This window comes from Gouania willdenowi, chromosome 20 (assembly GCF_900634775.1).
Source record: "Gouania willdenowi chromosome 20, fGouWil2.1, whole genome shotgun sequence".
Lineage (NCBI taxonomy): Eukaryota > Metazoa > Chordata > Actinopteri > Blenniiformes > Gobiesocidae > Gouania > Gouania willdenowi.
The window spans coordinates 25497569-25525248 of NC_041063.1; the positions used below are offsets into that span (position 1 = coordinate 25497569).

A 27680-nucleotide genomic window follows, 5' to 3' on the forward strand; every position below is an offset into this window, starting at 1 on the left:
CAAAAAAGAGAAAATGTAAAACATGAGAAATTTGTTCATAACAAATATTATGTTTTCAAAATTTTTTTTAATATTTTTTATGTTACTAGTGAAAAACTGCTAAACAACAAATAGATTATAAGACACAGAGCAAAGCTACAATAACCTCATGTAAATAATTTTAAATATTCACAATTGGTGAAATGAACCAAAGATGGGGTTCAAAATAAAAATGAAAGAAGTTGCATAAAGAAAAATTGTTTAATATCCTAAGAAAGAGTAACTTTTATACAATAAATTAAAATATAGGTCACATTTTTTCTTACATTCCCACATGCAGTTATGGGCCAATGAAAATTGTTTAAAAAAATGATTTTTTTCTGGGATTTCAAGAGCGTGTCACTCAACAACCACTGTATATATGTGACTAATCATTAGTGATGTGAACAGTCTATGTTCATAGCTCTAAGCTGATCAACTTACAGGGAGCTGAGACATATGCTAAGTAGTTTACTGAAGGACCAAACATGTTCCAGACCCAAACACACACTAACTTTTTTACAGTTTTGAGGAGCTGGCATGTCCCCCATGATAGGATGTATAGCAGATGTTTTTATATATTCTGAGAGAGTAGGTGGAGCCAGAGTCTGCGCAGTAGGGTCCGGTGGGAGGAGCCCTGGTAACACGCCCCACCCATTTAGCGTACTGCCCTGATGAGTTACGCAGTCCGTCTACGCCAAGAACACAAGTATCTTTCTTTCTCACTGGAAATTCTACCAACGTCTTGATCAGATCACAGAGGTTAGAACTAGTACTTGTAGCTCAAAAAAGACGAAAAAACGTCACGGCTTTCCTTCACGACGTAACTGCTATTCACAAAGAGAGCTACGCTACGCAAGACGTCAAATCCCAGTTTTCAACCCCAAATAACTTATTTAAAACAAACTTTACAGAAAAATGAGCACTTGAACACAATGTAGGTGAAAATCACTAATGATCACAGCAGAGTTTATGTTTAAAAAAAAATTATGTGACAACTATTTTAACGTTACAATTTAACCCACATCCCATCTGTTATCATTGAGGAGGCGGGGTTTATGACCTGTCAGCGGGGGGAGCTCTAAAAATAAAAGCTTCACTTCCCTGTGAGAGTGTGTCGTCCATTCTTTTTACAGTCTATGGTTTTTGTCTACTCTAATTTGCAACTTTTAACCAATTTCTGTGGTTTTTAAAATCCCGTTTCACCACCTTTGCCACCATTATTGGTCACAAACATGCTCCAGACCCAAACACACAATAACCTTTTTACAGTTTTGAGGGTCTGGCATGTCCCCCATGATAGGATGTATAGCAGATATTTTCATATATTCTGAGAGAGTAGGTGGAGCTGTATTACTATACCACATTTCATGTAGTTCCTGAGGTATTAGAAGGTAAAAATGGACGAAAAATAAGGATGCACGAAAATCAACACATACCCCCCTTTTCACTAAATTAACCATATCTTAATCTGATCAAACTAAAAATGTACAGTGCGACTATGAGTCTATAGTTTACAAGGAAAAAGCAACTGGGACAGAATAAGATGCAAAGACACATTCCTGACACATCCCATAACAAAGACTCATTGCTGCAATAGTGAACTTTATATTGAGTCACAACAGATCCACATTGCAATGGTCGTTGCGTGGGTGGAAAGCACCGTACTGGAGCACTATATTATATAGAATGCTGCAACACATTGCACATGTTACACATCTGGCAGTGATTCTGCATTAAAGTGTATAAATGGAAAAAAAAATACAATTTTCTCTGTACCTTCAGTTTTCACCCTGTTGGCTTCTTGGCTTTTAACTCAAATACATCTCTCTGAATGAGGTCTGGGAAGATAAACTGAGTTTATGTTACGATACAGTACAGGATATTGGCTTTGCGGGGTCAACCACAAGATTTATGTTTGTTTTTAATGCTTCTGACGTTCCTACACCAGGCTGCGTTCTCCTTACAGGCAGGAGTGAAAGAACTCACTGTTTAAAAAAGGATTTACTGCTAAATCTACTGTTAATCAAAGTGAATACAAGAAAGAACAAGAAAAACAAAAAAAGAAGCAAAAAGTCAAATAAACATGAAGCAAAAAGAGCAACTGATCTAATGATCCTGCACTTTTCCATGTACGGCACATGCTCTCCAGGATACATTCCATATAAAATAAACAAATAAGAAAATAAATAATCACAATAATTAAAAAAGAAGGTGTACAGTTCTGTTAAAATTGCTTGCTATGGTGAACTTAATGGAACAAACAGTAATAGTACATCACTTAATGATATGCAGACAGCAGGAGACGCAACAAACGCTTTCCTGTCAATTACGATGCAGCATCTGGCAGCAAACGCTCCATCCTCAGAACAATGAACCACTAGGACGTCTGTTCTGTTCACATTATTAAAGGTTGAAGGAGAAGCAAAAAGTAAACAAACCCAGCCGTGTTTCAATCCCATCAATTGGCCACTAACTGATTTTTCTATTTTTCGTAGAATTACGAGAAAATAAATACGCTAGATAAAGAAACAGATGGTTTCTTATTAATTAATGTATTTGCGAGTGAAATATTACGACGGTTGGTGGTACCGAATCATTGGCACATACCGATATATGAATGGAGCCCATTACTTCGTATGTACCACAGGGAGCCAGGGGGCCCCATTTCTTTACTCGGTGGAACAGAGTCATTTGACTGAATTCTCGGGAACGTGGTACGTGCTATTCGGCGCGGAGACGTTCCGTGGGCCCGGCCGTAGTTCATCCAAACTTGTTTAACAATCCCTGCCCTAAGTTCCTTTAACTCATTCAGTGCCAGCCATTTTCAGATTTTCTACCCCCCTCAGTGACGTTTTTTAGCATTTTGACTGATTTTAAAGACCCACAGAATATTTTCTACTATGACTATCTGAAATCTGACACCAGATTCTGAAAGATTGAAGTCTCTAACTTTCAACAATTGTTTCTGGCTCATTTTGTAATCAGCCGTTGAATAGAGCAAGTTTTACACAAATCTTCAGTTTCAGAGCAAAAAGCTGAGAAAAAGCCTTTTTGTAAAAAAAAAAACCCTGTCAGTGACTTGAAAGCTATTTTTTTTGCTTTAGTGACAACTCTAACATCTGAACATTGTTTCCTTATATAAAACAAAACAAAAAAAACACTGAGACAGGGCTTTTGATGGCAAAATTATTGTTATTTATCTATCTGGGTCAGAGTTGAATAGATTTCTTACTGTATTTTGGCATTACTCCAACTTTCTCTCCCGTCAGTCTGCACACACGCAACTTCCTCTTCCTCCCAGACTTGCAGAGTGTCGCTGCATTCCCCGTTTTTTTTTATGGTTTTATCTCACCATCGCCACACTATCCATGAGTTCCACACATGCTCTGGTCGAGTGTGCGCTGCTGGGAACGTCAACTCTCGTACGTAGCGCCATTTTCTGTCTCGTAAACGCCTTTCCTCTCTCCCTCTGAGCTCTGCTGAGCTTGGATGATCTCTCATCCAAATGTGCGCTGCCACCTCCTACGTGTGACACCTATTATTTTGCTATCTGGCTTTTGTACGCCCCTAACCCTAACCCTGAAACGGTTTTAACAGGACATCCCTAACCTAACACACATAAACACATGCAGGGTGATGATAGACATTGCTCACGATGTTCAACAGTCTCCAAACATGGAAGTTCAAATCCGTCTTGTTAATTTAAAGGTCAGGCGTTCTCGTCAGAAACATGACAGATGTAATGCAGTCACATCATCTCTCCGTCTGCCACCTCAGCTGGCATTTCACACTTTTATAGAAATTATTTCCTAACAATGGCCTCTCCGGGAATGATAAAAGATGAAATCTCTTTTTCACGATCAAATGAATAAATGCAATCTATATTTACTGGGGATGTGATTCGAAGAAAGGAAAAGCTGTGGGCTTTTATGAATGCATGACTCGGCCTATTTTAGTAATCTAACACTTTCGGGGACACAAAATCAAACCTCGGAGCACACTTGAAGTGAAATGGTGTAACATCAGCTTCTAACGAGCAACATCTTTATCCAATTGGATTCTTTCCAATCTGGTGCTGATATACTGGCTGCCTAAAGGCTCCTTATTCCTGTTTGAAGGGAAGCGCAGCAGAGTTGATGTGAATAACAATCGGCATCTAACTGTTCCCTTCATGTCTCGTCCTTAATCTGAGTGGAAATATAGGACTTCTCCTCACAGCGCTGGATAGTGCCCTCAGTCTGAATCTTACAACAAAGGAGGAAGAACCGAGACGTAAACTATTCACTCAAAAAAAGATGGAAGACAGCGAGACGGAAGGCCATAGAACGACCGCAGCCATGCACGTATCGGACAATTACGAGTGTGGTCTGATCAGTGAGATCTGGGAAAGTATCCAACCAATAATGGGGAATCCACTACTGACAGAGATGATGAAATCTAAAGAGAAGAATCCATGTATCATTCGTTCATCATTATGTAACAATGTCTGTGTTCAACCACCTTCAGCTACAGTGGGGGTTCCCGCTCTCTGGAAGCTTTATTTTAAGGGTCGCAGACTGAAAAGGTTGAGAATCACTGGTCTAAAGTAATCCGTGTATCATTCGTTCATTCGTTTTTCATTATGTAACAAAAATGTGAAAAACAAAAAAAACACTCATTATTTGATATTTGTTTCCAAAACCAAAATGAAAAAACCAAAAACGCCTTGTTTTTCAAATTCAAGCTCTTTTGCTTCGATACAGAAAACAAAAACGGAAAACAAATACCTTTATTAATTTTCTCCGTTACTGATTGGTCAAAGTACGTGACCCGGAAGTGAAGCGTTATATATTCCGAGATATCTTTAGCTCTGCAACATTTAGGAGTCTCTAAATCCTCCGAAATGTCTGTGAGGAGGTTCTGTGCACAACACCAGCTAAAGCCAAAAGGACACGTTTCTGATGCACAGTTGGGAGCAGCGATCTTGTCATGCCGAACTACCGTTAGCGTAGCCGTTAGCGTCGAATGAGAGTACACTTCCGGGTCACGTGCTTTGGCAAATCAGTAATGGAGAAAACGAATAAAGGTGTTCATTTTCCGTTTTTTGTTTTCTGTACCGAAGCAAAAGAGTTTTTCATGTTTTTGTTACATAATGAAAAACAAATGAACGAATGATACACGGATTGAGAAGCCTCAGTGTGAAGTGAGCAGACACTTAGTACCCAAATTAAATTAAAAGACTTTATTTTTGTTTATTTTTTTTGGGGGGGGGGAGTTCTGTAGCACTTTAAAATATGTTGGATTGGTTTTCTTTCCATTATTGTCACTTTTATTGCCCATTTATTGCCAGTTTAAACTAATTTTCCCAACTTTTTAAATTATTCCAACCCCCCCTCACTCATTTCTTTCACTTTTATGCCAATATTGACACTTTGAACCCTTTTTACCACTTTTTCTGTCAGTTTTTGGCCACTTTTAATCAATTTCTGTGGTTTTTAAAACCCCATTTCACCACCTTTTACTATTATTATTGGTCACTTTTAACCCATTTTATTTCGAATTAAAATAAGGATTTACATCTTTAAGATGACTATATACTAAGGTGCAAAGAATACTAAACGTCCTGGATAATAGTGTAAATTATTCAGATAAATAAATACATGTGGTTATCACAGATTCATAGAACAATGGACCATCATTTTGCTGACTTTATGGATGAAAAGGTTGACAACCACTGGATTTAATTATTGCAATTACAAGTTTACCTCCCTATTGATTCAGTTTTTTTCTATAGAATGCTTAATTTAAAAAAATGCATAAAGCAAATAATGACAAAAGTATATTTTAAGTCATTTTTAAGGCTAAAAAACAAAGTTATTTATCACTAAAAGTAGCTTTCCTTAAACTTTGTTTGATAATTGAACATACATGAAGTTTTCCCCCATTGAAACACACAAAACTACACATTTTCACTGCATTTTTTGGTCTCACACATCAACATTAGATCACATGGACAGCATCGCTCTGATTTATTTCAAACACTATAAGAAAAAAAACAATTGTGCTGAACTTTAGCTGTGCTGAAGCTTTCCGGGTCAGTTTTATCAAATCAAATCTGATTGTTTTGGATTCTTATGATCAGATAATAGAATAACACAGCTGTAATATGTGGTTTCACTTTTTGATTAATTTGGGATCCCAATTTTTGCTTTGTGACTTCATTTATTTTGAATTATAGACATAATTTAGCGTCTAACCAAATAAAAATCTCTATTTGTCATCCATCAGGACCTGGAGTCTGACCTGATTTCTCCTCTCTTTAATCCTCATATAGCTGGGTATGAAATAATGCGTCAGACTGATCATGATGCAGATGGGTCAAAACAATATTATATGAAGCGGGTCAGAGGCAGGGCAAGCTGACCGGCTGGGCATAAAAAAGCCAAAGGCAGAGATTAACAGGCAGCAAAGGACCAAAGGGACTCACGCATTCAAACCGCCTGAAGTGTTTGAGTCCAGCCACAAATATAGACATCTTTAAATGACATAATATCTATCTCTCCCTATCAATTTTTTCCCCACAGTGATTCATTTGTAAATCATCAGGTCCCAGAACACAGACTGGTGTTGTTTCGGCACTAATGTCACGGAAAAACATTTTTTTAAAGCACCTTTTGCTAAGTAAATGGACCAATAATATCACATGAACACAAACAGCCAAATAACCTAAATGTTTATTATAAGAATGACGAATCAGCGTTAAAGAAGCATGGATAAGCTGTCAAAATCTGCCATGTTTCCGCACCAAGCACAGCGCTAAATTTAAACTTTTAGAACACAAAAACCCACAAATACAAAATATTTACTCACTTTTACACCCAAGAGGCCATAACTCCTCTAATGAATCAGCAGCACAACAGAAAACCTATTATTTGTCCAAAAGAACCAAAAAACCGTCATGGAGAACTTTGTATCCTGGCAACTTTTTGACATATTTCACAGCTGAGACGTGGCTTGCATTTCATAAGCCAAGAGAAGCACCTTATTTTGGCTTCGATGGTCTTAAAGGGGCGGTATTATGAAAACATAACTTCATAATGGTTTTGTCACAGTGATATACATCTCTTTAGCCTAATTCAGAAAGCCAAAGTTGAAAAAGTTCTTTTTCCTCCCTTCCGTCAGCTCCAAACGGGCCAGTTAGATTTTCCCCGTTCGCTGATGTCAGCAAGTGGAAACTCCTCCCCCTGACAAACCTCATTAATATGCATAAGTAGGCCTCAAAACAGCCCATTTTTAGAAATGTTCAAAAAGTCACTTTTCAGAGGGCAAAAACTCTGGAAAATAGGAAAGTTTGGGAAAATAAATCTCAACTACTATGTTGTTGGGGTTCTTAGAACAAATGGAGATGAGTGAAAAATAATGTAATACTGCTCCTTTAATGTCCATATCAGAACTTTAACCTTCTCTTCTCTCTGTCCCTGAGTCCTCTTCCTGTCTGTTGGAGGCAGGTTCTCCTGCATTAGCATCATTGCTACAGGTGATGCTAAGGCTACGCTAACTGATGCTGTGCTGCTGCTCTCTTCTGCGATTTCCACAATAACAACCTTAGGCTTAGCTTCACTTAAAAGCTCTTTAAATACAACTGCCTATTTTCTTTTTTAGCCATTTCCTACCATATTCCCATGTTAACACAGATAAACAATTTTTGCACAAAATCACACTTTAGACGTAGCGTCGGGTCGTGGCCTGACTTCCCCTCTCACTTCCTCAGTCGCGCTTAGTTTTTACATTCAATTTTTGTGTGTACAATGACATTTCCAGTGATTTCAACTCAACAAAAGAGACAGCTGTCCAAATATAATAATTCAAAATGTATTTAAAACACCTAAAAGCAAATGAGGTGCTGAAAAAAATATAAAAAAATAAGGTGCTGGATCCAATCAAATAAGTGTCGGATCTTGCAGCATATTAAACTCTGCCTTCCCGTTAGGACAAGGGCTTCAAACTCATCTTAAAGGGCCATGTACACCTTTGTTTGACTTCAAGAGGGCCAAAAATGTGGTTTCCCAGTTTGCACTTTCACATGTAAGAAATATTGTAAGTCACTTGCAACTGGTAAGAATTCCATGAATTTGTAACTAGTTTTCTCTAAATTTGCAACGTAATTTTGCCACAATTCTGTGGTGATGTTGGCGTGAATTTTACAAGTTTTAGGAAGAAAAGGTCAATAATCACGTTATTGCATGAGTGAGATGACCACATATGGTAATTTATAAAGAGTTGTGTTTTTGTAGGAATTTTTACTTTACAAAATCTTCCTGCGGGCCAGACTAAATGCTCTGGTGGGTCGAATTTCAGTTAGACTGTGGTCTGTCCAAAAATGCTTATCAGGGAACAGCCCCAATAATTCCAGGGAGGCAAACTAACCCCCATAATGAGACCGAAACTGTGCCAAGTACATGACAATCCTGCACCGCAATTACACTGAAGCCAAGGATTAAGTGAATGAAACTGGAAAATGTGAATAAAAAAAGGAAAATGGTCACATTTGGTAGTAAAACAAAGATTACCTGGGAGGTCGGAGAGCGCTCCCCTTTCAATGATGTGCTTCTTGTACAGAGTCTTTAAAACCTTTGCACTGCCGAACCTCTTGAAGCGGCTCTTCACATTGTTGTAATACCATTCGAGTGATTGAGTCCTCAAAACTCTACACAGAACAGGAGAGAAAGTAGACATTTATTCAAAATTGAACAGATGGCTATTAAAAAAATATCCAATTTTATTATAATTACGCTATGATTATAACAATCAGTTTAAGCCAAAATGTGTTCACTTTACTTAAATTGAAGGTGTTTTAATTATGAAAGCGCAGATGAGGAGATGTTGTTTTTTTGTTTATGTCTAAAGAAAGACTTTCCTGGGCTGAATAACCAAAAACAAAGACATCTTAAGTGTATTATTAAAGAGAATCAAACTTAGAACCCTGGATCATTCAAATCTGTTCACCCACAAACTATTGCACTTTTACATTCAGCTGCTGTGGCGCAGCATTTTGTCAACAGTGCTGCAGAAAAGCTCTCTCTCTTTCTGAAATACTATTATTATTATTATTATTATTATTATTATTATTATTATTATTACTACCATTAGTACTACTAGTAATAATAGTAAGAGGAACTATCATATTCACTGTTGTAGATGAACGACTGTCACGTATTTTCTAACCTTTACAAAACAGCGCGTATTCACGTACTTCTGCGTGAAGCCAAGTCAGCTAAAAACATTTTTTTTTAATTTGGGTTTTTCTCCCATCAGTATATTTTAACATGTTCAGCTCCTTTAGCTCTAGAATCATAAAACTGCTTTCCTCGTACGTCCAAAGGTGCATCTTCTGCTTCTCCGAAAAAAGATGAAAACAGTTGTGACCTGAAAATTAATCTGTCAATGCAGGGAGCGACAGTTCAAACTCTGCAGTTTCGCAGTAGACAATGAAGCAGAGAATAAGAGCTCTCCTAAGGAACCTTTACTCTCCCTTAAACAGTGCGCTGACACACTCCGGTGGCTTAAGTTAGAGAGTAAATCACAGACTGTTGAAGACACACAAACCCTGAGAATAGAACTTCTTTTGGGTGGGAGTCCTTTATATTTAACTTTTCATGATTATTTAGAGCAACCAAAAGCAGCAAAAAATGTAATTTTGACTGAAAAAGCATCGAAATGACCTAAAAAGCAGAATGAATGCTTCACTATATTAGAAAACAATGGGATGTTTACAGGAAAATGGGGCCGTGTGACATCATAAATCACGTGATGCCAAGATGGCAGAACCCAGTCTCTAAAACGGGAAAATAGCGCCATTTTTAAAAGTTAATAAAACAAATGTGGTGCAAAATTTCAAAGATTTTAGGCGACAATCGTAAAAACAGTGGAGAATCTCTTTAATCGCATTATCTGGGTATATGTTAATCAACCTGCACAACGTCCAGTTCCAGCTCACATGTTTACATTCATTTAAAAATGCAGTTACTATCAGACTATATGCCATTTATTATAATTTTTCATTATTATGTTTTCAAGGTGTTACAATTATCAGGTGCTTGCCATACCGCACTCATCCCTAATATTAATTTAAATATTAGTAACATCTTCTCAAAGAAAAGATATAATTAGCATCTCTGTTTAATCTCTTCCTCTCCTCCAGTTTTAATGTAAATGACTGAGTTTACGTCTCACATATTATTTTAATGATTTAACAACAGAGTGCACTGAGGAAGTGATGGAGTACACACAGTGGATGACAAAGTGTTTTAGAGAGTGTGGCTGTCAATGCCTTGGCTCAGTGAGCAGAAGAGGGCGAAAATAGCTTTGCTCATAAAAATGATGCTAAGTGTCCCTGAGGCTACATCTATTCATTCCTCCCTTCTTAGCTTCCTGTGAATTTATGATCTCGTTCATCTCAGATTCCAGCACTGGGAATTCGTAACCAGTCTCAACCTACTCTCATCAATGATGGCGGCCAAGCTTAAGAACGGTAGCCAAAGAAATAAGACGGCCTCAAGCATGAAGGCAAAGCTTTGAAATGACCTTGAGCATCACAGCTAATCCTTTGAGATTTATATTAAAAAATATCAAAGTACGTACTGAACGGCATCAACACTTTCAGGTTCGGTTTTCATCTTTAATAGTCAAAATCAGACTAATTCAAACCCTTTTTTTCTGGCAATAAAATCTACTGCATAGAGATGGATAGACATTAAGTTTAGTTTAGTTTAAATCGGACTTTTAAGCTTAACACCTAAGCCATACATTACACTAGCGTTTTTAAAAACTATGATAAAGAACATTTTTTTTTTGTAAAAAAGAAAATTTTCCTCGGCTGAATAATCAGCAAAAACAAAGACATCTTAAGTGCATTATTAAAGCGTCTGCCAATTGAAAAATTTGAACTTAGAACCTGGAACATTTCAATCTGTTCACATACAAACTACTGCACTTTTATATTCAGCTGCTGAGGCACAGCATTTTGTGCACATTGCTGCAGGAATGAAAAATATCGAGCTATGAGTTTTGGTCCATAGTCTTCAATAAACATTTTCATTTTTAAAAACTGTTTGTACTGTTTTTAATTACCTCCAAATTCAGATGAACATAAAAAAACATATTTTAATGATTTGATATTGACTTAAATTCCCATAAGAGACATCCTGCAGCACTCAGAGTGTTGGATTTAAAATGAAATAGTCATGGTTTTTAGTTACTTTTGTCTAGAATTGAGACTCGTCTCAAGGTCTGAATCTTGTTACCAAACAAAGCAAACCCAGAGAGGTATAAAGTCCATGCCCCAACTATAGTATATACAGTTCATATAGTAATAAAAATATACATTTGTACATATCTAAATGTAGTTCTGCTTCCCAGTCATATTTAGGCTGAAGTAAATGGAGCATCTGCTGACTTTATTTCTCGTCACACCCACTTTTTACTGGCAAATTTTCCTTCTCAGCGAAAAAAGAAAAACAGGGATTTAAGAAAAAAGGGAGAGGCTTCTTGATGAATGAAGCATGACATTGCTTCCCTCGAGTGATCCGATCTAAAAGAAGTGGTGAAAAAAAAAAGGAGGAGGAGGAGAGGGAAGTTGAGCTGGGCTGTTTCTGTGAGCTTCTGCAAATACACATTTCATGATGAGACTGGGAGACTCCCTGATGCTCGGCTGCTGCATGAAGAAGTACGAGGGATTCCTGTGGCTGGTCTCCTGACACATGGTTTTACCCATCCACCATCATCCTTTCTCCTAGCCCTATATGTAGAAGCTTGGGAACCATCACCCTATATGCTTCAGAGAACCATTTTGCACATTTAAATGGGCTTGGAATAAAATATAGTGCAGACTAGGCAGAAAAAAGTGTAGGAAAAAAGGACTTTGCTTGCGGTTTCAACTCCCCCAGCAAAGGAATTATTACTATAATTGACTTTTTTCCTCCCTTTTAATGAATTGGTTCAGCTTCAGTTGAAGTTGCTGCAGAAATAGAGGAAAGCAGAGAAAAAAAGCGTGTGGGCAGGGGGCGATAACACAGCTTCAAATAAAGCCTATTATCTTCTGAGGATGGTGTTGTTGAAGAAAATGAGAAAAAAGAAGAAGAATCACAATTCAGGTTGTTAAGGTTGGATCAAAGCAGCAGGAAAAGGTGAGTGTATACATCAAATGGAATCTTGTTATTTTTCTTTTTTTCTCCAAGCAAAAAACAAACATTTTAGTAAGTGATAAGCCGTTTCTGACAGAATGAAGCACTTTAAAACACATTTTTAGTTTAAAACTAACACATATTAGCTGATTACTAGAGACATAAAACATATTTACAAGTTGTATTTCAAAGATGTAAATCATTTACCAGGGAAAAATTAAAATTTTAGGAAGCGGATAAGCCGTTTCTGATAAAAAAAAAAAGAAAAAGCAATTTAAAACTTTTTTTTAGTTTAAAACAAAACAATATTAGTTTATTATGTGTTATTCAAAGCTGCAAATAATTTACCAGCAAATAAAAGGAAAAACAAACAGTTCCTTATAGTTGAAGTATTACCAAACAAAGTCTACATAATTACAAATCAACCATTATGCAGATGATGTGCTGCTGTACCTCCATGCTCCAGGCAGTAATGATTTGAGAGCAAATTTTCAAATTAGTTTTAGTCAGTCTTTTGACTGAAATTCAACTTAGTTTTAGTCAAAATGTAGTCATCAGGACTATTTTATGTATAGTCTAGTTTCGGTCAAATAAATTACATAATGTTAATTTAATTGTTACAATATTGTCACTTTGAACTCTTTTTTAGCACATTTTCTGTTCGTTTTTTGTCACTCTAATATGCAACTTTTAACCAGTTTCTGTGTTTGTTAAAACCCCATTTCACCACCTTTTAATTCATTTTAACCCATTTTATTTCTGATTAAAACAAGGATTTACATCTTTAAGATGACTATATACTAGGGTGTAAATCATAGTAAACTTTCTGGATAACAGTGGATATTATTCAGATGAATAAATAAATGTGGTTATCACAGATTCATAGAACAATGGACCATCATTTTGCTGACTTTATGGATGGGCCCCAAAAAGCTCTCCCCTTTATTCCCCCTTATAGATTGCCCTGTCTCCACATGACTGTTCTTCAATGTTCATGTCTGTGTTCAGCCACTGTTCTAGAGTCTAGTTAGCATTTCAAACACACAAATTCCACTGGAGAAACACACGGTGGAACACAACATAAGGTGTGGAGGTCAACTGCTACACCCGTGGGATTGTCTCCACACCTGGGCAGAGCCTCACTGACCTGTCAGTGTGATTTAAAGTGGTGTGTTCTCACAGGAGCCAGGAAAACAGCCCATAAAAAACACTGCTAGAGCCCATAACCTTTTCCTATAGCAGCTGCAATATTGATTAGCAGCAGCCGGTGATTGATATTCAGATACATGAGATAACAGGTTTTTAAATTTAGGTTAATCCACTGGCTGTGAGTTATAGATTTTTTTTAATGTTTGTGATTAAGTTGGGATGTGTTTTGTGTTGATTTTCTGATTTAGTTGATTATGTGATTGTTACGTCCTGATAATTTCCGTTGTGCAATCAGAAGGTCCTGAAACCAATCTAGGTTTGAGGTGAGTCTGCCTGTCTTGTTTTTAATCAAAGGTGCTCGAAAGGTTTTTATCATCTCCAATGTATTGAAATTGTGAGAAAGGTTTTGTGCATTGCATTGTGGGATGTGGAGTCCCATACAATGATGCATAGAAGTGTTTTCATTTCATTCTTACTAACTCATGTTTCTTCACTAGACAAGGAGGACAGTGATTGGCTCGACTCCATTTTTGTTCTGGTTTGTTCCCAGTAATCCCAATGATATCACTTCACTCCACGTAACATAAGATTTCTGCCGGATATAAATCTTTCCGTGTAAACATCCGCCATGTTTTGCTGGAACTTTTGGTCCACAAAAACACTAGACATTTTTGGGGGGTCAAACACAAGGAATCATAGTAATAATGAAGTAAAAACACTCAAAAATGTCTGAGTGTTTACAGTAAAGATCAAAACTTTTGAGTGACTTTGATGTATTTATCGATCAGGCCTACACTATGACCCTCAATTATCAACCGTTTAGATATGAGCGTACAACGTGCATTTGACCAAATTTACGCAAGCTTCGGTATTTATCACTTCCGAGGTGAGCGTACGCTAGAATCAGATCTCACGTCAGGTCTGACCTCATACACGATAATCTGAGTGTTTGGAATCTGACTGAGACTGAAAATACAAATGTGCAGCAAAATGTAATCAGTAAAGTGATGAATTGTAGGTGAAATTGGCTGAAGGCATATTAAACACAGACAAGGGACAATATTTAGTCATTTTTAAGGCTTTATGAAGCATTTCAATCGTTTTTTTTTTTTTTTTTTTTAAATGCAATAATTATTTTCTAAAGCGTGCGGACTGAGGTCGATATAAACGTCATATTTTCATGTCTATCTCCAGGATCTCAGTTGTTCTCAGGCGCACACAGGGGGGCGGACGTCACCTGCTCAGTAGCTGATCCTCTTCCACAGAGTGTTGAAATGAGCTCCTTTAAGTTCAGCTTTCACATGTTTAAAAGGCACAACTTTGTTTTGCTCCACCTCAGATGTTTTCTTGATTGATCTCAGTGGGCGTGGCCTCCGAAACAGGAGGCTGTAACAAATTAATGACAATCAAATTCCAGATCATGTGTACGTTTCATGAATCACAAGTTGGTCCTGTCGAATGACCAAATGTGAACTAAAATGTACACCTGTTTTCACGCAAGGTTGATAAATGAGGGCCATTGTGCCTATTGGTGCATTATCTTCATGTTCCTGGATTCCTCTCTTCCTGTTGATTGTGGTTTGTAGATTTTGTATCTTCGCTTTTTTACTTTGTCATTTTGTGTGTGTGTGTTTTTTCCTATTCAAATATGGACATGCTACTGTCTAGTCTCTTTCTGCCTGCTGCTTCACAACCTTGTGAAAAAACTGATATTAAGATTATATTTCACTGATGTGTTCGTTCTACGGTTGTAATAGTCTTATTATTGATTTCTTAAGCTCTTCTAATACAACCTATACCATAGAATAATACACACACACACACACAGGCCCAGCAGGGTTAGAATAAAGCTCATACATCTTCAAGCTGAGGCGCTGTGGCCCAACATGGGGTCACAATCAGTGTCGTTTGACATTTACTCTGCAGCATTCTTACCATTGAGCCACATCCCTCTTCCCCTTTAAAAGCACTCACTGAACTACAGGACGCTCCCTACAGTGCTCATGTATTTTAATGAAGCCATTTTGGACATATGCTACCAACGAGTTCACCTAATTACCAAAGAACTGGAGCCTATTCATGCAGCACAGCAGCTCAGCAGAGCATTTGTTTGAAAAAGCTGCTGCTCTTTTTTTTTATGGCACATACTGTATAAGGCATGGTGCTTTAACTCTCCGTTTCCACTCAGTCTAAATTTATGGGAGCGCAGTTGCTGGCCAAAGTCAGCCAATTTACTGTGCCATCTTCTCCTCCATCGCGCTCCTTTCTTTCAAGACCCAAAGCGCTATTTCTGCCATTTTTTATTGCCTTATTTTCTCATCAACCTGCTCGTTCTCACACGGTGGTGTCGCTATCAAATGTAGTTGCAGAATAATGAATCAGCCGCTTGGACAGCCAGATGTTGAACATGAGTTACACTGAGACACAGAGAGCACTAAATGAATTGCTCCAGTGGTTTGTCTGCAATCCTAAAGAGCAGCGGCTGGTTTTAATGACACTCTTTGCCATTAATGCACTAACCTTACCACCTTAGCTCCACATTAAACATTCACCTAAACCAGGAAACTTCTACATTATTAATCACCGTGGGTTTACTGTTTAACAGTCAGAGACAGATCATGTGTTTCCAGTGGTCAAAAGTGGAGATTTTTTCCAGTTTCTTTCCAAACCACAGCCTGTTTTAAACCAATTGATATGACATTTAAAACACTGACATCAAGAATAACAAAGGATGTTTAATGATTAAAGCTGATGTGTGGTGTTCTGTTACTTTAGACCAGTGGTTCTCAACCGTTACAGCCCAAGACCCCTAAAATAAAGGTTCCAGAGAGCGGAGACCCCCACTGTAGCTGAAGGTGGTTGAACACAGACATGAACATTGAAGAACAGTCATGTGGAGACAGGACCATCTATAAGGGGGAATAAAGGGGAGAGATTTTTGGGGTCCATCCATAAAGTCAGTAAAATGATGGTCCATTGTTCTATGAATCTGTGATAACCACATTTATTTATTCATCTGAATAATATCCACTGTTATCCAGGACATTTATTATTATTTCTACCATAGGATATAGTCATCATAAATGTGACCAAAAAAGGCGGAAAAGGTGGTGAAATATTTTGGATTTTAAAAACCACAGAAATTGTTTAAAAGTTGCAAAGTAAAGTGGCCAGAAAAAATGGTAAAAATGGTTTAAAGTGTCAATATTGGAACAATTACTATATTGGCAACTAATGGGAATGACAAATGTGGTTAAATTGGCAGAAATATGCATGAAATATGGTGAAAAAAACGTTAAAAGTGACAATAACGGGTCAACATATGCGACATTAGGTGGAAAAGTAGTGGAAAGGGTTTATAAGTGCTGAAAATGTCTTGAAAGTAGAAAAAATGTGCAGAAAAGGCATTCAAATTTGATGGCGAGGTGGCAGAATTAAAAGTAATGTATCAAAATGTAATAAAAGGAGCAAAAATATGGCAAAAAAAGTGATGAAAACAGGTTAAAATATGAAAAATTTGGGGTAGTTGCAGAAAAGTGGTAAAAATAAACAAAAATGGGCTCAAATTGTTAATAAAAATTCTCAGAGAATTAGGGGGAGTATGCTTATTATGTCCAAACCAAGACTACTAGTTTAAAAGTTTGCCACATTCTGACACTGTATATGTGAGATGGTTTTTTAGCTCAGTTTTATCCTAGAGTTTGGCTTTCCTCTCTCTCTCTTACCTATTTTACATCCTCCAGATGCTTTCTAATGAGTAAAGGACAATGCACCATAATTTAGCTCATACTGTTGGCCACATGTTGACCGTTTAAGGATGAAGGTCTGTTATCATTTAACCTTCTAAATGTCCCACAAAGTCACAAGAAAGCTGCACAGCATGCTGCAGTAAATTTACATACGAGTCCGGGGGGATGTATGGAACATATGGAATATGGAGATACTGAGCTTTCGCCCACTTCTTCCTGCTCAGTCGGAGGATTTTTTTAAGGGGAACATTTAGCGTGACAGTGCACAGCATTGTGAGAAATAAAGTAACAGAATAGACTGAAGTAAGGGTTTTTATATTTATGGTCTGTCATTGTGAGGGTATTTGGTGCAGAACGTGAAACTAAAACCTCACTGAACCCCCTAAGTCACCCGTGTCAAATTCAAGGCCTGGGGGCCAAATCCGACCCTTGAGAGCATCCAATTTGGCCCACACCAGCAAGCAAAAAAATATATCCAAATTAATACACAAATACAATGAAACTCCACAATATTAGCAAGGCTTACATTTTTCCTCACGCTTACATCACATGATGGCAGTCATTTTTAATCTGAAATTATGAAAATAACTTAATCTTTCCTAAATCCTGCAATTTTCTTCAAATTATTCCCCAAGATTTCCTCAAATTACATAAAAATGAGTCACAAAATCAAATACATTCAAAGTGAAGGAACTGATATCTGTCACTTATTGCTTTGATATTATACATATTTTATCATTTATTTATACGTGGAAGTGCAAACCAGAGCACAATAATGATTAAATTACTCATTTTCCCACTTAAAATGTGGTCCACTTATGATAAACTTCTCCGTATTTGGCCCCTGAACTAAAATGAGTTTGACACCCCTGGTCCAAGTGATTTGTATGGGTAGTAAAAATGAGGTTAGCAAAATGAAAAACTGAATTTTATATAGAATAAAGCTTTTAATCTCAGGATCATGACACGTAAATCCCAAAGATTTTTGAGGTCAGCGCTGAGGTATGAATAACCGTTTAACTGTGATCAAACACCTCAGCTTTAATGGAAACACAGTGAAATAAAAGGATTTAGGAAGATTACACAAAGCAGGAAAGATACAGTGTTCAGGGAGGAGAGGGAACGTGGAGCTTGTAAAGTCGTAAATGCAATGATTCCATTCTGCAACGAGAGGCTCTTAAAATTAATTATGTGTGAGTGAGTTTATTAAATGAAACATGAACGCATTGTAATTCCAGCAAGTTCATTTTCTCTTCTTTTTGTAATAAATATGTTAAGGTTTCATTTAGTCAGACAACTTTTTTCAAGAAATTTACTTTGATCTCCTGACAATCTTGGGGTGGGGACCCCATGTGGGGTCACCTGAAATATCTATTAATTATATATATATTTTAAAAAAATACTGATTGAAATTATATTTTTGCAACTTTTTAGATTATATTTCTCAAAAATAAATCTACCGTAGTTAAAACAATACAGTAGAACAATTAAATAGTTAATTAAATCATTAAGCAATAATAAAAATGTAAATTCAATTCAATTCTACTTTATTTATATAGTGCAAATTACAACAATAGTCATCTCAAAGGGCTATCAAAATATAAATACAAAAATTACATTTAACTACAAATTTTCTATTTTTTGTAATTATGATTTTTCAAATTAAAACACCACGCACAATCTCAAACAACTGTATTTGACTTCCTAAAATATAAATTTAGTTTAAAAAAATACCCTTTGAAAAATTAGGTAATTAAGTAATAATAAAAATGTAAATTAGATTTTTGTCTATATTTTTTTTAATTGTTATTATTTTTCAAAGTAAAACACCACACACAATCTCAAACAACGGTATTCTATACTTTCACTTTCTGAAATATAAATCTAGTAAAAAATACAGTAGAAAAATTAAATAGTTAATTAAATAATTAAAGCTAGGGTAGGCGATTTCCTCCAGATACACTTTTTAAGTTTTTGGTTGAAATTGTCTTCATGTCCAAACAGAAATTAAGATCTTATGTGCTCTGAAAAAGGAACAAATAAAATCCACCAACTGTAGCAGATATAAATGTGTAATAACTTTAACCAAAGGAAAAAAAACAAACCGTTTTTTAACCAATCACGTCTCCCTGTCTGCCTGCTCGTTCTTGATCACTCGCATTCACGAGCTCACACTGAAAGCGTGTCAACGCTGACAGAGTTAAAACAGAATTTTTGATCTCGTTTTTTAACATATATAATGATAAGGTTTATTGTTTACCTCCTGCTGAATGAGACAACGACGTTTCTACACAATACAAGCGATGAGGTGAGCTCCTCTTCTGCAGCAGCTGTGAGCATGCATGTGAGTGAGACAGAGCACAGAGGGGAGGGGCGAGGGGGGTAAAGGCGGGGCACAGATTTTGGCACAACACCGGCTTCGGTGAAGGAAGCAAAAACAGCCCAAACAAAGTCTGAACGCCCAGGTCTGAGGAAGCCTCGGGGCTTAACAGTTACCGTAGACTCACGTTAGGTGAAGCAGCAGTGTTCCTGGGTTTAATTAGTTTCTATAGCATGTCCCGTGTCCCAGGAGCTGACGGTGTTGTGCCAAAGACCCGAAAAAAATCTGACCGCTGCGAAGAAAAGTGCTAAACCTCTTTGTAGCTATTAAGGAGCTATTTACTCCCCCTTAAACATGATGCGCCGGTGGGTGAAGTAAATGCAGACTGGAGAAGAGTTACAAACGTGTTTAAGGGGGAGTAAATGTCCGCCCAGAAGCCTCAGGGGTTGAAACTGCCACAGATTTTTTCGGATCTCAGATTTTGGCACAACACCGGCACTTGGGCTCGGCTTCGGCTCTTGGTGACGTCATTGAATAGTCGACGTCGACTCAACTCGACATAGAGTCGACCTTTAAAATGATGAAGTTATTCAACCCCTAGTTGAGTGTAACGGTCACTACTGGATTCAAAGGAACAAGAACACTGCATTGTTCAATGTCAGGGAAACAGTTCAACCGCTGCAAATGTCAGTAACTCAGTATCTGAGAATGCGGATAATAAAGGAATGAATTAAAAAATGAATGAACGAAAAAAAGGAGAAATCAAACCAAAGCGTGTTGGGAATAAAAACATGTCCTTGCATTGATTGGCATCATGGATTCCAGGCATACGAGACAATTCCTTCTGTAGGTGCTATTTTTAGACGTGTTTTTCCAAAGGTGGCCACATTGTAAAGAGCCTGGGAATTGATCTTCAGTGTGTGTGTGTGTGTGTGTGTGTGTGTGTGTCATTGTCTTCAGGGAAGACAGAAAATGAATGTAATAGGTCATAAGTGTTTCCCAAAAGGGCACAGTAGAGCTTCACACTGTCATTTGACATTTATGAGAGTGGGATCCATGCAATGGTGTGTGTGTGTGTGTGTGTGTCTGTGTGTGTGTCAGGAGAGAATAAGTTTATCTTGGAGATAAAAAAAAAAAAGCTTTCTCGATTGCTGAGGAAAAGCATCTCACGGTTGCTGTGAAAGGCGTCTTTCCCATACAGTTCTGTGTAGGCAGACCATGTGTTTCCATAGTGAACTGACATTATATTAATTGTAATGTGTGTGTGTGTGTGTGTATTACTGGAGGGCAAATGCAAAGATGCCCACTGTTCGGGGGTAAACATATGGTGCTTTCACACTACAATGACCCCAAAACAATTAAACTGTCTTGATTTCATTCCAACGGGCAACGTTATACATTTATATTAACTGTATTACATTATTCAAACAAGTTCTCAAGGTCAAGCATCAGGGTTGGGGTCAATTACAATTGAGTCTTCAATTATTCATGTCCAATTATAACTCAATGACAATAACGTTGACCTGTGTTTTTTTTTTCTATTTACAATGATTATTTTCCCCCTAAAAGTCAATTTCAATTATGTTTCCAATGACTAAAATCAATCACATCTACTGAGCCTTTAATAAATAACTTAACCTTCCTCTTGTGTTAGCTTTCTGTTAGCATATATTGGTCAGTTTTGACCCATGTCTTAAATCAGCTGTAAAATATTATCGATCATCTGATCTATTGGCAACCTTGCTAATCAAATGAAAATATTGATATTAATATTTTTGGTGTGGGCGTCTGAGCCTGTTTTGTCAGCTTAGCCCTTGATTTAATTATTATTTGTTTTAAAACGTAATGATCCTCAAGAGAAACTTGATATGAAACATGTTTTAATAAATAATAAATAAACAAAAATATTAGTGATATGAACCAAAGGTAAATAATAAGTGTGGCATAGACTATAAAGTCTCTTCTTCACTTTCTGATCTTATTCTTACATAAAAACTAGTTGATAATATTTATTAATATGAAAGAACAAGGTCACAGTAATTTACACCACATTGTAAAGCCCATGAATATATATGGAATTGTGTTTAGTGTTTATTTCTAATGTATTATTTTATGTGAAGCGTATTTTTTTTTTTTTTAGTTAGTAATTCTATTTAGCTCTGGTTTTTTTTTTTTTTTTTTACAACAATAAAAGTAGAAACAATCTAAAACAAAGACAATAGGGTTCCGTGTGTGAAGACAGTAAAAAATAAAATAAAAAATAGTCATGATCCTCAAGAGAAACTTAATCTGAAACATATTTTATATATAATTGTTAACTATGAATGTGTAAAGCATAGAGCTGTAACATGGTTCCTAAGTTTTGTGTTTAATTACATTATAAAAGATGATTACAATTACAAACCAATTATGATTACAACAGAAACATATTTTTCCAATTACGTGATTAAAGTTATAATTGACCCCAGCAATGCTGAGCATTATTCCATCCTCTATTCATTTCATCTGAATAACTAGTAAATGTGTGTCTTTAGGACCTGTGGGCAACATCCAGTGTGTGATCAAGGACAACAACCTCCAAACCCAGACAATAAACTGATCTACTTCACTGCACTAACACGACTAATCCTGAGTCATGATCAACCATTAAAGTATCAGAGCCACTGACGGGACATTCATGCTAATACTGAGCAAATAACAGTGGAAAAGTCTGCCAGACAGGACGTGGGAGACTGATGATGATGATGATGATGATGATGATGATGATGAATCAGTGATGCTCATCTCACAGATCACAAACAAAAACACAAGCCAATCTCCTCACTCTGAGTCATGCTTTCCTTCTCTAGTGCTAGAAGAGGAGAGGTCTCACTCTGTTGTTTTACTCAAAGCTCATAAAGCCCTGATAGCCTTTAGCCTTTAGCTTCCTTCTGTTGTTTGCTTTTCAGCCTTTGTGTTCTTACTTCCATCCTGCTTGCTCTCAACCAATCAGGTTTGGGCCCTGTTTAGTGTTTACACAACAACGTTTTCAAGTGAAAATGCTGAAGTTGTGTAGCGTTTTGTCTGTCCGTTTACACGGCAACTTGGCGCTTGAAAGCTTGAAAATGGTGGAGCTTTTTAAACACGGGCTCCAGAGCGGAGGTTTTTGAAAACGCTTCCTTAATTCGTCTCCGTGTGAACATGGAACAGACACTTTCTGTGTCACGGGTATGTGACTCCGCAGATCTCGCTAATTTACGCGTAATCACGAGAGTTGTAGTGAATACAAAGAGAAGCACAAACCCATACAAACAGCTGATTGTGTCCTTTGAGAAAAACAGCAGGAAATCCTCTCTATCATGTCCTGTAGATCTTCAGCTTTTGTGTAGATTATTGTGAACCAACCATGGATAACGTTAATATTTATATATTAAAGGGCCCATGGCTGAAACAACTTTAAACATGATAAAGTGCTATTAGAGCTTCATACACAGGCCCAAAGTGATTTTTTCATTGATTCCATCAATCGTTAGTTAGAGGGTGATTTGCTCCTTTCTTACTGCAGCACTGAGCTGGAGAAGCCACGCCTCCAGGAAGCTCTCTGCCGTGATTGATATATAAACAGACACGCCCACAAAGGTGAGCATTTCAGCATCCTTCACGCAGTGCTATGTATGTATTTTCTACAGTCTATGTATGTACTGGTGAACGCCCCGCCCCCACGCTCTGTCTCGTGTTTATAAAGCAGCATGAGCTCGGCTACGGAGTGGGTGGGAGGAGGGCGGGCCGTCCTCTGGCCGTGCGGGGAGGAGGAAGTGTCCCGTCTATAGACATGGCCGCTCAGCCTGTTTGTGTAGAGTTGTTTTCAGAGGTTAAAACTCTGGAAAACAGGTGAGTTTGGGAAAATAAACCTCAAATACTATGTTTTTGGGGTTCAGCATGACATGGGACCTTTAACTGCAATCCACTGCCCTCCTGTCCAGGGTGTAGCCCCGCCTAGCGCCTGAAAAAAGCTGGATATAGGCACCAGCAGACCCCCGCCACCCTGAAAAGATGCAAGAGGGTCGGAAAATGATTCTATTCTGTGTCTGTGCACTACTTCCTGTCCCGCACTGAACTTCTCCAACAAAGTGATTTACTTCATCATCACTTGGATTCTGGAGACGTATTTCATGCCTGCACCAGATTCTGACCACAATCACTGCACAGTGCTGCACTCCTACTGAGTGCTTTAGATACAGTATATGTCGGGTTGGGCTTAGTTTTTATCTTTTTAACACAGACTCTGGTTGGACTCGGCTCAGACGCTGCACAGATAATGAACGGTCAGGGGAAAAAAAAAATTCCATTAGTGCAAGAAAGACGCACAAATATTTGCTGAGGGGGTGGATGATGACTGTCCTCTGCTACATGAATAAATGATGATAAAAAATGCACAAACGACTCGTCCTTGAGTAGTTGTGGAGCTGTGTGCCGTCACGTATGTAGAGAGCGGGTGAGCATAGGAATAAATATGAGATTTCATCCTGATTAAGACTATTATTGTAGATTTAAAAAGCATTTTTCAGGTTGATCTTTGAAGTGAAAGTGCAGCCGTGCACAAACGGCTACACAGACATCAGGCTGAAGATCACATGAGAAGGTCGCTACTGCGTTAGCCTGACGAAGTGAGGCCGGCCAGAGGATAGATTGCATGTGAAGATGGATGTCATATAGAAGAAATACAGTGACGTCGTCCATCATCCGACGGTCCCTGTGACAGTCGACTCCCGCCTGCATGACTTTCCAATCACGATGCCACCAAGGAGGAGTTCCTCACAGTGGGAGTGAATTAAATGGAGCTTCACAAAGGGATTTTAATCAGTTGGAATGTTCATTAGGCCTTTGAATTATCCACTATTCAGTGGTTCTCAAACTCTTTTGACTCAAGTACTCCCTTTCTCTTATTTCGGACTCCAAGTACCCACTTTATCCGACGACAACATTTTGCTCAGAAAACTATTTAAAAACAGCTATAGAGAATACTGATATAATAAATAATGAATGAGTGATAACACATCTTAAATAATCTCATTTTGTAAATAAGTGGAAAGAAAACATTTTTTAAATCGTGACCCTATTTTAATATCACATGCGGCCCTTGGTCTAATTTTATGCATCACCCACACTAAACGCACAAAATGACAGAAAAATACACAAAACAAACGCAAGAATACAATAAAAAATACAAAGAATTACAACATTGCAGGAAAATACAGTGAAAGACAAGAAAAACACAGAAATTACTCCAAGAACACACAAAACTACTAGAAAAATAAACAAAATGACAACAGTAATACACAAAATTACTCCAAATAACACAAAAAAACAACAAAAATACATAAAATCACTCAAAAGAATATACTAACTTACAGAAAATGGCAACAACAGTACACAAAAAGACAAGAAAAACATAAAAATTACTGCGCAAACCCACAGTACCAACAAAGAAGCAAAACAACAACAGAATTATACAAAAATTACTCCAAAAAAAATGCAAAATGACAACATTAATACACAATATGACTCCAAAAAAACACATTTTATAGAAAAAATACACAAAAAGAGAACAGAAATGCACAAATGCCTCATAATAAGCAGGACAACAACAAACACACACAGAATTGTATAAAAACTCTTTGTTTTTCCCGTGTTAACACTCAGAATGGTCATTATTCGAAATGCTGACATGAATGTTGATCATGTGGCCCTTCTATCAAAAAAGACATTTTTGTGGCCCCCGCTGTGACAGAAGTTGCCCACCTCTGGTCTATACTGTATATTTAATTCTTTTTTCCATTTTGCACCCCCCCCCCGCACTGGCTAGAATCTCAAACTCCGCCTATGACACACCTAGTCAGAAACCTGAAGATGAAGCTTCTCATGTTCAGAGCTTTTTATTTTGATCCTTCTTTAGCGTCACGCCCTCACACATCCTACTATGGGGCCAAGGCAGCGAACACCTGCATTATTCATACAGACGCCTTCATACAGAGGAACTGAAGTCACGAGGAGGATAAAAAGCAGAAGCAACGCTCTTTGACCTTTTGGATGAACGTGCGTTGATCATTATCAATGACCTCTGAGCTCCATCAGCTCTCCACGTGAGGGCGGAGGCCATACTTATGTCTATGAGGAGGTCAGCTATAGCTGCTGCTGCTGGTGGTGAGGATGTTATACTGGGAACCAGAAGACCACAAACAGATCCATAACTCAGCAAAATGTGATCAAAAGGACAAGATCCAATCGAATCAAAGTTATTAGCTATCAAAAGATATTGTCTTTCCATTCAAAAAACCAGTCGATATCATTTTAAAAACACCCTATACAGTATGTTAAGATTTCACTTATTCAGGCAACATTTTTTCAGGAAATGCACTTTGATCTCTTGACATGTTTTGACTGCCAACTGCCAGTCTTCTTCAAAGGCGTCTGCTGATCGCTTTGGTGTTTCCTTGACTTCAGCATAATGATTCCAGCAAGTTATTTTTGTCTTCTTTTTAAATAAATTGTTATATAAGCTTTAATTTATTCAGACAAAGTTTTTTCAGGAAATCTCCTTTGATCTCCTGACATGTTTCGACTGTCAATTGCCAGTCTTCTTCAAAAGCACCTGCTGATCACTTGGATGTGTCCATAACTTCCACGTAATAATTCCATGAAGTTCTTTTTGTCAACCTTTCATTCATCAACTTTTTTCTTTCTTTCAGGAAATTGACTTTGATTTTTGATCTACTTTGACATCAAAGCGATCAGCAGACGCCACTGAAGAAGACTGGCTGTTGTCAGGAGATCAAAGTAAATGAAGAAAAGTTGGATGAATAAATAAAACCTTAACATATTATCCAAAAAAAGACAAAATTAACTTTCTGAGATAGTTTTTGACCCTTTTGTCCTTTTTAAAACACATAATTTCCCTAATTGTACATGGCAATTCCCTGGCTATGGTCATGTTTACAGTCCAAACAAATGTTATGTTGATTAAAGAGCTATATTTAATTTACCAGATGAGAAATGATGGTTGATTATTACTGGCACAAACACGTTCCGAGGGATCATTCTCTAGGCCACACATTAAAATGTAAATGCCATCATGGATTGTTAATGTTGGGTGATTTTCAACCAGGCAAATGTATTTACAATATAATCATTATAAAGTTGTGTCTGTCAGTGTCATTACTACTATTCTGTGCTACACTAAGTAAAAGTGGTCCTGAAATGTTCACGCTCTCTTTATTTAGTCCAGTAGCTGTTAATAAATATCACAAAGTGGTGATTTCCAAGGAAAATAAAAGAACACAACTCTAATTTGTCACGTATCGTCATATTTTGATAATGACTTTTTATTGGGTACAATATATCAGGCAAAAATCCCCCGACGATAGTGATGGTGTTACTAATTTTAACAGTAGTGTTCTGGGGATAAATCTATCTATTGTGCCGCAGTAACGTGATGCATATGTAATGATGTAAAACCTTATTTGCACTGAGATAGTGGGTCAGTTCTCAGTTATGGAGCTGAAAATAGCAGTTTTCAAATAAGGCTGAGCCATTTTCTGGCAAAAACTATATTTAATATTTGCCTTACTTGCCTTTTTTTGTTTTATTTTTTTTTCAAAAGGTGATGTGAAAGTATTAAACACCTAGATAAAGTTGTGAGCAGAGTGAACGTGCACCAGCAGAGGTTTTTTGCCTGTCTTTACTCACAGGAGCAGCTACAGGGCAAACTTCCACATCAAAGCTTATCTCCTGCAGGATGACAGGCAGTTTCAATTTTACCATTAGGGTATCAGCAGGACGCCGTGCTAGGAGGAAGGATAATCTAACTCCCTCACGTTGGTGAGGGGAGGAAAAAAAATACAAATCTGTTTTCCTACCATGTGTACATTATAGAGAACGTTGGAATAAAGAAAACAGAGGAGATGCGAATCCTGGGGCGGTTTGGTTGTGTGTAAAATCTGACAATCTGCAGCACCTCAGACAAGCAAAGAGAGACAGTGAGAGAGGAAAACAGGGCGAGAGAGAAAGAGAGACCTTCATTCAAAATGCATGAGTCCACAAATCAAGCAACCACCGTAACCTGCAGGGCTTCAGCAGCTCAGTGTTGCAGGTGAGATCATTCTACACTGCGGGAACTTCCACCAGCACGCAAAGAACAGTTTGACAGATGTTTACCCATTGTCAGGTGTTTAAATCGTGTCTAAATTAGCTTTTTAAATCTTTCCCGGCCTTTAGTTAATTAACCAGGCAAGTCCCACTGAG

At 37.5% G+C, this 27680-nt stretch overlaps 1 protein-coding gene across 2 annotated transcripts in view; it reads right to left on the minus strand.

Annotated features, from left to right (window-relative positions):
* The window catches only part of myripb (myosin VIIA and Rab interacting protein b), a 155501-nt gene that overhangs the window by 31100 nt on the left and 96721 nt on the right, over window positions 1-27680 (minus strand). Inside the window, exon 4 of one of the 2 annotated variants that reach the window (XM_028434266.1) lies at window positions 8571-8707. The exons of the other annotated variant lie outside the window; for it this stretch is intronic. Coding sequence (XP_028290067.1) covers window positions 8571-8707 — 137 coding nt within the window. The remainder of the gene's footprint in view (window positions 1-8570; window positions 8708-27680) is intronic. 2 annotated transcript variants of the gene reach the window in all.